The following is a 14,715-nucleotide window of genomic DNA, read 5'->3' on the forward strand; positions in this document are numbered from 1 at the left end:
ACCTATATTATTGTATCTCTCTTGCACAGGTAATTATACATATAGTGTATCTATGTCTATACAGAAGAAAGCCCTGCCTAGGCTCTGCCCTGGTACAGTGTGGGTCAAGCAATTAGTCTGGTTGTTTGAAGAGGAAGATGAAATGTAGTTGCTATAAACCCTTTAAGAGTCTGTACAACTAGCAACAAATGACTATTATTCTGTTGCACAGAACTGACATAATGACAGCACTGTTTGATCTTTGCTTGACTAATCAGTGGTAAGTGGTGTTTCATTCTCACCTACATGGAAATCGAAAAGTTGTTTACCCATTTTCTACACTTTTTTACTGTTCAGTCATGTAACTCTGGAGGGCACAGGCTGATAGGACCTTTACATGCAAGCTGCAAGTCTGGTTCAATGTTTGCTGTAGAGTGGTCAGATTTACTCCGAAATCCTCCACCTCTACATGCCTGGATCTGCTACAGGATTTATGTTTATTTATGCAGCATCAGCATGTCTTAAAGCTACAATATGTAACTTTTCCGTCCGCTAGAGGGTGCCAATTCAAAACAAAGGTGTAGTTTGATGACACAAAGTTTGAGCACAGAATTGTGGGACATGGTCTTCACCTCACAGCTGCTGGAAAAAAATTGGGATAGGACTCTTAGGTAGAATTCATGTTCATGAATGTGATTATTAAAGGTCCCGTTCTTCGCGATTCCATCTTTCAAACTTTAGTTAGTGTGTAATGTTGCTGTTAGACCATAAGTAATACCTGTAAAATTATAAAGCTCAAAGTTCAAAGCCAAGCGAGATATTTTATTTACCAGAAGTTCCCTTTCAAAGCCTACAGCGAACGGCCAGTTTGGACTACAGCAGGAAGTGCAGTGATGTAATGACATCACTAGAACAGTTTGTTGACTAACCCTCCGCCCACAAGAACACGCAAAATAGGGGGCGTGGTCTTGTTGCTCTCCCATGTGGAGAAGAGTGGCATTCTGCGCTTGCATCTCCCCGTTATGGTAAGAGGCTGGACCTTTCCGGGCAAAGTGCGCTAAGCTGCTGTCCAATCACAACACGGGAAGCGCTGGCCCAATCAGAACTAGTTATGTATTTCTGAAGGAGGGACTTCATAGAACTTTTTAAGACAGAGAAAACAGCGGTGTACAGATAAGTAAATTGTGTGAAAAATACTGTTTTTTTTACACGCGAAACATGAACTCATGTTATATTGCACACTGTAAACACATCAAAGCTTCGAAAACATGCGAAGAACGGGGCCTTTAATGTTACTGTAGTATGAAGCAGAGCAGAACCGAACTTTGAAGGAGCTGGAGCGATTCTACACAAACACACACAGGCAGCAGGACTTTTATTATGCTTTTATGAAGCTAAGCAGGGCTGAGCCTGGTCAGAACCTGGATGGGAGACCAACTGGAAAAACCAGGTTGCTGCTGGTAGAGGTGTTAGTGAGGCCAGCAGGGGGTGCTCACCCTGTGGTCTGTGTGGGTCCTAACACCACAGTATAGTGATGGGGACACTGTACTGTCAAAGAGCACCATCCTTCGGATGAGACATTAAATCGAGGTCCTGACTCTCTGTGGTCATTAAAAATCCCATGGCACTTCTCTTAAAAGAGGGGTGTAACCCCGGTGTCCTGGCCAAATTCCCTCGATTGGCCCTTACCAATCATGGCCTCCTAATAATCCCCATCCACTAAATTGGCTCTATCACCCTCTCTCCTCTCCATCACCCTCTCTCCTCTCCACCTATCGCTGGTATGTGTGGTGGTGAGCGCACTGGCGCCGTTGTACTGTGGCTGCCGTCGCATAATCCAAGTGGATGTCGCACACTGGTGGTGGTTAAGGAGAGATCCCTGACATGAGTGTGAAGCGCTTTGGATCTACAGTAGTACATATGAAAGCGCTATATAAATGCCTCATTCATTCATTCATTCATTCATTCATTCATTCATTCATTCATTCATTCATTCATTCATTCATTCATTCATTCATTCATTCATTCATTCATTCATTCATTCATTCATTCATTCATTCATTCATTCATTCATTCATTTACAATATTAGATCCATTTAAAAGTGTGTTTAAACTTATGATATGACGTTACTGTGAGTTTGCTCAGTGGCTGCTGTGACACTTGTTGCTCACTGCTAAGAGCAAAGAGTTTCTGCCAAATAAATAAATAAATAATATCCACACAGCGCTGCCGCTGACAAACCTACGGTACGTTTCTGCTGCTCTATGAAGTGATGAACGGCACATTGACTCCAAATTTAGTTTTATACAATAGTGTGATATGGGAACATTACAGGTTCTGTGGTGAATCAGCTGTAAACAGCCACGAGCATGTAAATAGGCTATATGACGAGGTAAAGTGGAAAACGGCAATACACACAACTACAAACTTTAGCACAACCACAGTTTACCTTGCAGCTACTAACAGTAAATAAATAAGGTGTTTAGGAAGAAATGTATTTATTAAAAATGCTGCTATTATTTTTCCGTGTGTGTTTACAATATTTTTGTATTACAAATTCAAAAGTTTATTATATATGGTTTATATATTTTAGAAACCATATACCCATGGTAATGAAGAGCATGGTTTTAACTGTGACTTATCATTAAATGACAGTTAAACAAAACACCTTTAAAGCTGGAATCCCATTAAGGACAAAGCTTTTTTCTCTTTAAATGTTTTATTAACTTTTTAATAGATCTAATTAAATTAAACTAAATATTATTTAAATGAGAACCTCATGAAAGATCACTATCAGTGTCTTACAAGTAGGTGTTAACTCTTGAAAAATATGATTGTTTTAAAGGGGTAGTTCAACTTAATAATGTGACGATTTACTTACTCTAATGTCATTCCAAACCTGAATGAATTTATTTCTGTGTAACATAAAAGAAAATCATTTGAAAATCATCTTTTCTTTCTTTCTTTTTTTCCGTTTTTTTTAATACAATATTTAATGGTAGCCTAACCAAAGTGTTAAATGCCTACATTCAAATGGCCACAACTTCTCCAAATATTATCAGATTTCCAAATTACACATCATTGGAAAGCTTGGAGACAAGACTTTCAGAATCTGAATAACTTAAAACTTTCAGTTATTGGTCACATATCAATCAATCAATCAACTTTATTTGATTGATTGAAAAATGATAGCGGTATATAAAGCGCTTTTACAATCACGATTGTGATAGCAGCTTCACAGTGTCAAACAGGACAATATTGCAACAAAATTAGATTTGGCTGTACAGTCGTTCTGGAGAAAACAGTGATGTTATCATCTTATTTTAATTTATCATATTGCAACAATGTTGGCAGATCAGTATTATAGTTTATAGAATTAAATACAACCTAATTCATAAATTTTATTTGTATATTTAGTTGAATAACTTTGATCATAATTTTAGTGTCCCCAACTGAGCAAGCCAAGCCAAAGACAACAGTGGCAAGCAACCAAAACTCCATCAGGGCATGATGGAGAAAAATAAACCTTGGGAGAACCCAGACTCAGTCGGGGTGCCAGTTCTTCTCACACACTGTGTATGATTATTATTCTGGCAACTTTACAGGTCAGAAATCATATTAGATCGGAATATTCAAAATTTCAGGGTATCACGCAAGAGACAGGTTTATTTAGGATTGTGCGTCGATTACACAAGACTATGAATACTTGAAAGATCGGAGTTATATATAACATATAACATTGGCCTGGTGGTTTTTGGATATTTTACTTCAAAAATACTACATAGTGCACCTTTAAATGCTCACAGGAGCAGGCCTGTTTATCGGCAGTAGCAAGTCCATACTTGCTCTGCAGCAACAGCAGATCTAGTCTACCAAGACCAAATACATTAACATATTCATTAACATGCTAAAACTATTTCTAGAGTTGCCATGGTTAAACATATTTTATGTTTAAACAAAAATCATAAGTTTGAAATGACATGAGGGTAACTAATTAACAAAATTGCTAAATTTAAGATCCAAACTTTTAAACTGATTTTCTCTTTTTTTCTCTCTTTCATGTTTTCCCTCTATATTCCACTCTTCCACTCTTTAGCTACAGAGTGATACAGGTCCTAGAAATTGATCCTAAAAATAAATTTGTGGCAACATGCTTAAAATAACACACAGACACACATATATATGCACAAAAAATGAAAGAGAATAAGAGAAAGACTGACACAGTGCTTCTCAATGCAAATACAAAATCAGTTTAGCTGCACAAAGTGTGGTGGCTAATTCCTGTCTTCCCCAGAAGAAATGAACAGAGCAGATGAAAAGATCTCGACTGACGCCTAGACTGAATGCATGGACTATGCATCTCTGATTGGTTGTGTGAACGTAAGAAGAAATTCCAAATTAATTCGATGTGGGTATTTTGTCTTAAGTAGTGAGGGAGGGGTTAGGGGGGCTTCCTTAATTGTCTCCGTTGTTCTGCTTTGCCTCGGCTCTTGCATTGAGCCATAATGTGCCTCGTTTCCCCATTCACGTGCAGAAAGAGCTTTGCGGAATTTCTAAATGGGAGATGTTGGCACCAAATTGCAGGACTGGCGGTGGGGAACGGCTGGAGCGAGTGTGTTCTGCTTGTGGGATATTGGAGTGGCAGTTTTTAAGGATGAATATGCACCCTCAGTATGGTGCGCTACCAAGAGCCAGGAGGCATTCTGCTGGTGGACCATGTTGGCATCTGGGAGAATACATGATAATGTGTTTCAAAACAGGGTTGGAAAGCAAGCAGAAAAAAAAACAAAATGATAAAGTGAAAGCGTATGGAAACTAGCACCCATGTTTAGTTATTCTCAGCCACTAACATGAATTGTGGTGGTTATATAAGAAACAAAAAATATTATTAATAATTTAAAAAAAAAGCATTTTTGGCAGATAAACACATCCACCAACAAAATGTCACCTCAAAACAAACTGCATCAGCAAGTTTAATATAGCCCATAATAATCTGGAAAAGTTTAATTTCTCCCTTTGACACGTGTGGTACATAGCAAGACCTGCCTCCTGTGAGATGGCACCGCAGTTCAATACAGTCATGATTATCTTTGGCCACAGAGAGGCCCCTCTAATTGTCCCTCTTTGAAATGTGAGGCTTCAGGCTTCAATTAAAGCTCCATGCCTCCAGAGAAGGCCAAGAGGCCAGCATACTGTAGAGACTCTTTAAAAACAGCAGGTTCCTGCTGACCCTTTAATGAATTTCCCAGTCCGCCTTCACGCAAAAGAACAAAAATGGCTCCCTGAAGGCCTTTGGAGTCCATCCTATAAACCATTCCCACTTCTTATCCTTCCCTCCCTTTTCGTGCCCTCTGTACTCAACCATGGCCTTGAACTTCACCCCCCTTTTAACTCAGGATGTGATTCCACGACTTGTGAATGTTCCTCCAGAGGTTTTCTGACATGATACAAAAAAGATAGAGAGTGATTCCAGCAAAATATTAAAACTAGTGAAGTCAAACCGGTTAACTCTCGATTAATTGCATCTAAAATAATTATGATATATATATATATATATATATATATATATATATATATATATATATATATATATATATATATACATATATATATATATATACATATATATATATATATATATATATATATATATATATATATATATATATATATATATATATATATATATATATATATATATATATATATATATATAGATGTATATAGGGGGGTGTATATAGATAGATAGACAGACAGACAGACAGACAGACAGACAGACAGACAGACAGACAGACAGACAGACAGACAGACAGACAGACAGACAGACAGACAGACAGACAGACAGACAGACAGACAGACAGACAGACAGATAGATAGATAGATAGATAGATAGATAGATAGATAGATAGATAGATAGATAGATAGATAGATAGATAGATAGATAGATAGATAGATAGATAGATAGATAGATAGATAGATAGATAGATTTATATTAATATGAATAGTATTTTTGTCTTATTTCTAGTCCAAAAATTGAAATAAGCAAAATAATCTGCCAGTTGGGTAAGCAAAATTTTAAGATTATTTTGCTTACCCCACTGGCATATTATTTAGCTTATTTTAAGCAAAAACTCTCTTAATTTTTTTTCCAAAACAAGACAATTACTCTTGCTTGTCTAGTAAATATTTATTTATTTTTAAAGTATTTTTAGATGTTTAGACTAGAAACAAGACAAAAATACTAAGTAAGAAAAGCATTTTTTTTGCAGTGTAGTGGGCCCAGAACAGGTCTCTGAGGTACTTACCATCTGCGGGACTGAGGCCCCTTGCCGCAGAGATCATGGACAGAGAGGGACTGCTGTGCAGTGAGCGGATGTAGTCCATGTAGGGGTTAATGTATGGATGTGGGGGGTTAAAGGGCGACTCCGCCCCCACTGAAGGGTTTCGGTGCGGCGAGATCCGGATAAGGGAGATATCAGAAAACGCTGGGCTGGCTGCCAATGCAGGAGGCCTGGAATCAGAGACGAAGAAAAGCATTTAAGCACCTTAGGAGTCTTTTTCAGATGGTGTATTTTTCCACCATTCAGTGGGGTGGGATGTTCCAAGTCTTTAGGTTTATTTGCAAAATGACATGTTAACTGTGCATGTACAAACCAAAGCACATGCATACATTTAGAATGAAGCATTGAAGAAAACAGAGCTCAGCACAAGCCACAAAAGCTCGGCATGTGATCTATTCTTTCTGAATCCCTGCTCCAGGTCTAGTGTTTTGCACAGAATGGTGTATGAGCTTGAACAGGAAATGAATGGTGACACTATCTATCGGCCTCCATCTGCAGGGCCAAATCACGGAGTGAGCGGGAGGGGAAAAGCCCAAGCTAAATTCCAGCTGCTCCCTCACAGACATTTCCTAAGATCAAAGCCAGCTTTCAACACATCACATTTTAATCAGACAGAGACGGCCAGGAATTTTTACCGCTACCCACAATGCTTTGCCATCTTTTCTTTAGATGGTGAGCGTCACTCAGTCTGCTGAGGATTTTGTTGTTGTCTTAACAACCCCTATTCAAACATTTTTATTTTAGTTTTCTTCAAGCAGGACTGTGAATGTGAGTTTGCATGACTTAGGATGAGAAAAACCAAAGACATTTTAGTGATACATTTAAAAATTGGAATAATGGGCTTTAAAGATAATGGAGAAGTGTTTGGCCTAATTACTTTAAAATAATAATTACTGACTATTACTTAAGAGGCGTGAGTGCACACACACTAAATGAAGTACAGTAAAATCCTGTAGAGAACTTTGACTTCAAGTGACCTGAAGGACCAGATGGACCAGATGGACCCAATTACAGTCTAAAGCTTGTCCACTCTGAATTCTCTACTGTTGGCCCTTGAGGAGTCGACGTTGCTAGCCACTAATGAAAGAGTTTGGCCTGTATCTTAAAATAAAAAAACTAAAGTGGAAGCAGCAAAACTCTTTCTTAAGTGTCATTAAATCATTAATGAGAACCCTTCATTCTGAAGGCTTTTAGGCAAGCTAAAAGTTAATGGGGATGTTTCTGTATATAAGCAATACAGCACTGAATCTGATACAGTTGTTTGTTTTTTGTTTTAATTAATCAATCTAAAACAACAATTAACTGATTGAGTCTACATGGAATCAGCACCTGAATTAAAATAAAATAAATATTAGATAAAATAAGTTTAGTTTGAAGTACTAGAAATACTTAGTACTTAAACTACAAATGCAGTGTGCAGTGTATTATTTAAAAAAAAGCTAAATATAAATAAATAAATAAATAAACAAACAAACAAACAAACAAACAAACAAACAAACAAACAAACAAACAAATAAATAAATAAATAAATAAATAAATAAACAAACAAACAAACAAACAAACAAATAAATAAATAAATAAATAAATAAATAAATAAATAAATAAATAAATAAATAAATAAATAAATAAATAAATAAATAATAAGCACAATTACTATAAAACTTAATTAATAAATTAATTAATAAAACTAAAATGAAAACTAACTATATTAACATTAGGGCTGTCACAATTACCTTGTTAATGCATGCAATTTTTTATCAGTTTTTTTATCACATATAAAAAATATTTAGCACAATTAACATTGCATTATATGATCTAGCTCTATTCATTCAAATGTTTTTAAACCATTCAAGCACAACAAGATACAAAAGAGAACTCCGTGTGGTATTGGTGTGCATCTGTGAATCTCCTGTCTGTGTGACACACACGATTCATACACACAGACAATCACTTTAGACAGTGCTCTCAGAGTTCTCTTTTGCACTTGAACAGACAAAAAGACAAAATTATGCAAAAAATCCTATTTTGTCGAGCATTCTCGTACGTCTTAGATGAGTTTAATAAAGTCAATAGAAAATGTCTCAGTTACGTATGTAACTCTCGTTCCCTGAAGGACTGTACTGATGTACTCAGTACTCAGTACTGATGAAATCGGGGCTTTACCTAGAAGCCAACTGCCTTCGATCTCGAACAAAATGAGACAATGGCATGAAAATGCCATGGGTCTGTGGAATTTGCACAAGGCAACTCCGCCCCACCATGTGGGTATACATGGCATTGCATTGCAGTCTCGCATTTATGTTTACCTGCTGAGGAGCCGAAGCTGAGTGGCCCGGCTGTACTAGTGGTACAAAGGTGTGGGGACATAACATCTCCGTTCCCTTTCTTCAGGGCCTTCCTTGCTCAAGGAGACTTATCCTGGAGAATACACATGTGGGGGTTGCCCAACGGGGGAACCATGCACATGGGGTTGGGCATGACATGAGGGCTGGGACCATCTGGGCATGCACTCTGGTGCAGGCGTCAAAAGGTCTGGAGGAACTCAAGGCTTACAGAGAAACTCACCTGAGCGAATAATTGCACGCATCCAGTCCGTGGAGTGGAATGGTGCAGCAAGCAAATACCCCTGTGCCTTTCCAGTTACTGGCCATTTGAGGCGAGTACACAAGAGGATATAGGCTCCACTCTGAGATTATAAAATCTTGTGAATATGTTCAGTTTCACCCAGTCTGCAGCTCTACAAATGTCTGCTAGTGAGGCGCCATGCGCAAGAGCCCAAGAGGAAGCTACACTTCTAATGTAGTGTGCCTTAACCCCTAGGGGGCATGGCATGCCCTGAACCTGGTATGCCATGACAATGCTTCCCTCCGTAACAGACAAAATGCTGGTCTGAGGTCCTGAAGCACCACGTCCTGTCTACATAAGCGCAAATGGCACATACTGGACAGAGCAGTGCCAAGGCTAGGTCTTACTCCTCCAAGGTAAGCACTTGCAGGTTCACCACCTGGTCCCTGATGGGAGTTTTCCCAAATTCCAGGCATGCTTCGTCAACCAAAAATGCCTGCAGGTCTCCTACCCTCTTGATAGAAGCCAGAGCAATCAAGAGCAATGTCTTCATAGACAGAAACTTCCGCTACATGGACTGCAAAGGTTCAAAGGGAGCCTTCCACAGGGCAGATAAGACCACTGAGACGTCCCAAGAGGGTACCAAAACTGCATGAATGTTTTTGAGTTAAGGGGTTTAAAATTATCAAAATATTTTGAATTAAAATAACATTTGGCCCGTGGAAATGAATGAAAATATTTTATGCAATTTTGTTTTTATGGATATTTTGATATATTAATTCTAAAACATAAAAAGGATATTGGATGATTGTCAGCAATGTACTGTGTAAGGCACAAATTTATAGTGCATTTATAGTGTCTTGTACATTTATACTTTTAATGTCTTTAAATGTTAAACAATGTTATACAATGTTAAACATGGTGTCACGTGGAGGTCATGCATGATAAAACTAGGCGTTGTAAGCTCCATATATGGTGATTTTAGGGAGGAGACAGGGTGGAGATGCACATACGCACAGTCTTCTGCTGGCTGTGATTAATAAAGGGATTTTTGCGCAGGTTCTGGCGTGAACATGGTTTTATAAATCTGCTACTACTAATTTTGTGCGTACTCAAAATCTAGCTTTTGTATGTACGTACACTTTTAGGATGAAATCTACAGAAAGTTTTATAAATGAGACCCCAGGAGCCACACGTGAAGGTTACACAGGTCGGGGAGCGGGTGCCATATGGTGCCTCCTCTCTGAAAAAAGGAGGTCCTTCCTCAGAGGGATCGGCCAGGGAGGTGCTGTCGCAAGGAGTATGAATTCTGAGAACCAGATCTGGCCAGACCAGTACAGGGCAACCACAAGGACAAGCTCCCTGTCCACCCTGATCTTGCACAGGAGCTGTGTGATACTTGCGTGGGCCCTGCAGCCAGCTGTGTGCTAGCGCGTTCGTGCCAAAATTTCCCTCGGTCAGGGAGTAGTACCAGTGGCAGTGGGGAGAGTCGAGGGAGGCAAACAGATCTATCTGTGCATCACCAAACTGTTCCCAAATCAGCTGAACCGTCTGGGGATGGAGTCTCTATTCCCTCGGAAGAGGCTGAAGCAGCTTGTCAGCAGCTTGACAGCTTGTTGGCTGAACAATTCACATCCCCTGAGATGTAAATGGCACGAAGTGACCTCAGATGCTTGTGAATCAATAAGACAGCAGGCAAGTTGCAACATCCTTGTTGGTTGATATGTCGCTGTGTTTTCTGAACGGACCAGTATGTTGATCTAAGGGCACTCCCACCTGTAAAAAATTGAGGTTCTTCCACCTGGTGAAGGTCTGACGGCAGGCCTGGGTAACTGGAACCCGGAGTGTGCCTTGTTGCCATGCCCATCTCGGGACTCCACAATGAAGCCAGTGCTGGAGCAGACTCATATGAAGCAACCTGAGCAGCGTTACTTTGACTGTGAGTGCCATATGCCAGTTGTCGAGATAGTTCAGGATGCAACCCCGAGCTGCCAGAGTGGCACAAGAGCTGCCTTGATGACTTTCATGAAGACGTGAGGAGACAGGGTTAACCTGAATGGGAGAACAGCGTACTGGTGTGCCTGCCCCTTGAAGGAAAACCGTCTGTGTCAAGGAAGAATGGAGACATGAATGTACGCGTCATTCAGGTCAGTCACTGCAAAACAATCTTGTCGAAAATGCGTTTGGCTGTCAACATCTTGAAAGGAAGCCTGTGTAGGGTTCGGTTCAAGATGTGCTGGCCCAGGATCAGTCGTAACCCGACGCCTTTCTTGGGTACAATGAAGTAAGGGCTGTGGAAGCCGGACTTCATCTCAGCTGGAGGGATGGTCTCAATGGTACCCTTCGCCACTAGGGTGTCAATCTCTGCACGCATGACAGTTGCATTGCCACTCACCATGGTATAGGGGAGAAGATTGTGCAAACTGAATCTCATAGCTTAGCCTGATGGTGCGAGCGAACCAGCACATAGCTTAGCCAGCACAATCACATAGCCAGCACAATCACATAGCTTAGCCTGATGGTGCAAGAAGTGCTAGCCAGGCCCCCAGAAACTGAACCAGCGGGCTCATGTGAGCCACAGGCATACCTGCGATGGGGCAGCGAAGCAGAATGACTGGCCCAGACATGGGAGAAGTGGGAACATCCCTGTGTGTGGGCAGGATCGAATTCCTTACCCTAACAGAGGAAACCAGGGAAGGATGTGTGTTCCACTGTGTTCTCAACTGGCAGGGGGCTGGTGACAGAGGAGACTGAGAGTGGCAAGCTGTGCGTCTCACACTGCCAGTTGTGCCCTCTTGGTGCTCAGAGGTGAATGAGTCAGTTCTTTCTTTAACTAAGGATAGGGTGCCGCCTTCCTTTTTTTTTAGACCAGCGGCTAGGATTTTCGGGGATTGAAACAAAAGATTCTCCCCCGGCCCTCCTCCAGGGGGAATGAGAGCTCCTATCACCAGCTCCTAGAAAAGAACCGAGTTCACCTCTGAGCAGCCTGTCTCAAGACCGCCAAATAGCCCAGCCTGGGAGATGAGAGTGTTATGGAACCTTGTCCTTTCAGACTCATGAATCTTAGCCAGGTTGAGGCATAGAAGGCGCTCCTGGACCCGCTCGGTCACCTTCGTTGCCCTTAGGGCGAGGTCGGTGGCTGCAAACATCTCCTGCATTAGAACAGGTTTAGCACTGCACTCGTGCATGTCTCTGAGGACCTTCCACAGCCAAATCTTCATTTGCAGAGGAATCCAGCCCACCTCGTGACACGTTAATCAACATAGCGCCATCCACCGGTACCAAATGAAACGCTAGGTCCAGGACGGGAAACACCACCATCTGAGAACATCACTGGTTGCAGTGTGCTAAAGGGGGGTGTGGCCTGAGGAATGTTTGTCAGGTTGGCACACACTGTCACCCCCAGATCACCCTGACCACCAGCCAAAGTACTGCCTCACGTTGAGAATGTAGATTGGGCTGTGGTAGATGGGACTTTCCCTCTACTACGGAGATCACTGAGTCTCGATCGCAGCACAGTGATGACAACAAGGCGCATTCATGAACTCGCCGTGCAAGAGACCCAAGCAAACTAAACAGCGATCATGCCCATCAGTTGGACTAACCAGCTGACCACACCCAGGAACGGAGCACGGGTGAGACATCTTTAAAAAGACGTGCCATGTGCAGCTATTTTACAGAGGAGTATGCTGTCCAGAATGCTGAGACGTCCAGGGAGAAACACGCACGCTGTAACAGATCACTGCACAGATTGGACAGGAATGCAGAACTCGCTGGAATGCACCGTAACACCAATACTCTGAGGAGACGCTCGTCTTGAAGCAATACAAGTCGCTCAGGAAGAGAAGAAGAACTCGGCTCCGAAGCAGAAACATTAATGCGAGACTGCAATGCAACGTCATTTTATCCACACAGTGGGCGGAGTTGCAGTATGAAAATTTCACAGACCCATGGCATTTTCATGCCATTGGCTCATTTTGTTAGAGATCGAAGGCAGTTCTTCTAGGCAAAACCCCCATTTTGTCAGAACTGACATAACTCGGAGTGTACAGACTGAAAGGGAATAAGATAATCACTCACTGCTCTTTACTGAATGACGTTTGTAGCTTTAATAAAAACAATTATTTATATTTAATTTATAATTTATACAGTGAAGATTGTGTATTGTTTGATAACTTTATTTAATTTATGTAGGCCTATATTTTCTGAATATAAGTAACTCTGGAAGTACATGTCAACTTATTCTACTAACCCTAACCTAACAGTCAACTTATAATGTAATGAGATTGACAATACATGTGCACCCTGAAGAAAGCATTTGCTGCCAAAATATGTCAGTTTGCAGCCCATTATTTCTATTGTTCTTATTTTCTATAATAATTAGCCAGTTGAATAAAAGATTTTTTAAATAAATTGAATCTGAAGTATGCCTTGGACTACCATTTATTTAGTTTAATTATTTAATTATTACAGATTGTGTTGAATGTTGCTTTGGTTTATCAATTTCCACCACACAGTTTTACTTCCAACCAGACGAGTGATGTTTAAACGGATTGTGGATAATTTAATTAATATTGTAAAATAAATATTGTTCAAACGAAAACATTTGTGCAAACTACTGTACAGTCACAAGCTTGCCAACATCTTCCTTTAGTATACTTTGCAATATTTTATAAGATAAAAGAATGTGCCAGTTTTGAGTTTCACCAGATCCATTAAGGCATGAGTCAACCACTTGCCATGATTTCTCACTGGGCACTACGGGCCATTTTGCACATCTTCAATCACAAGACATGTTTATGCTTCCTCCTCTTGCAGATACTCCCATACCCATGCTACAGCATACTGGTAGCAAAGAAGTGTTAAAGGGGAGGGTGAAATGCTGTTTCATGCATACTGATCTTTTTACACTGTTAAAGACTTGGAATCCCATACTAAACATAGACAAAGTTTCAAAAGTTAAGGTGGACGTTTGATGGGAGTATATCTTTGTCAAAAATACTACTTCCGGTTAGTCATAAGTTTCGGCAAGTTATTTGAGATCATGCGTCCCCTTTGACGTTAATGGGGGCGGAATTTCCTTGTATGGGCCTTACGGACAATTCTACCGGAAGCGCGTGAGAGAGAGAGAGGGAGAGAGCGAAAGTAACAGCCTACGCCCATCAAAGCGCTGGCTTGTAGGATGCGCTGAACAGGTGATGTGCACATAACAATGTCACCAAAAAAGTGCGTTTTTGGTTGCCAGACCAAGACAGTCCTGCACAGATTCCCCAAAAACCCCGCGTTAAGGCAACAGTGGATGTAATTTGCTTTTCCGGATCAGCAACTGAGTTGCGCGAATGTTTATATCTGTTCGCTGCATTTCGGTGCCGACTGTTTCATAAACAAGGCCCAGCTCGACACAGGATTTTCCGATCGCCTAATGCTGAAGGATGGAGCAGTCCCAACGTTAGAACCGCAGGCGGTGAGTGAGACTGCTTCAAATATCTGTGTTTTTGCCAATGCTCATCAAGTAGCCCAAACATGATCACGTATAGTTAATTGATCAATGGAGCATGCGATGTGTAGTGCGTGTACATTTGTTTAGCTGGCCACTATATGTGTAACTTTATGTTTGTGTATTGTAAAAGCACTCCAAACAAAATATGTTGAACTAAATAAGCACGCTTCTTCATTCAAATGCGCTACTATTCCGTGTCTTTCTATGTAAACACTAACTAGCCTGCCGTGCAAAACCAGTCCGCTTACTGTCTACACAAACCACGTGTAAACACACAAACACACGTGCACAACTGCACTTCCCACATGTACACCTTCAAAGACAAAAAT

General features: G+C 40.7%; 1 protein-coding gene across 1 annotated transcript in view; it reads right to left on the minus strand.

The window, feature by feature from the left end:
* gli3 (GLI family zinc finger 3) overlaps positions 1–14,715 on the minus strand; it is a 258,364-nt gene that overhangs the window by 37,359 nt on the left and 206,290 nt on the right. Inside the window, 1 exon segment of the mRNA XM_067434871.1 lies at positions 6,286–6,491. Coding sequence (XP_067290972.1) covers positions 6,286–6,491 — 206 coding nt within the window.

The sequence above is a fragment of the Pseudorasbora parva genome, chromosome 24 (genome assembly GCF_024679245.1).
Source record: "Pseudorasbora parva isolate DD20220531a chromosome 24, ASM2467924v1, whole genome shotgun sequence".
NCBI lineage: Eukaryota > Metazoa > Chordata > Actinopteri > Cypriniformes > Gobionidae > Pseudorasbora > Pseudorasbora parva.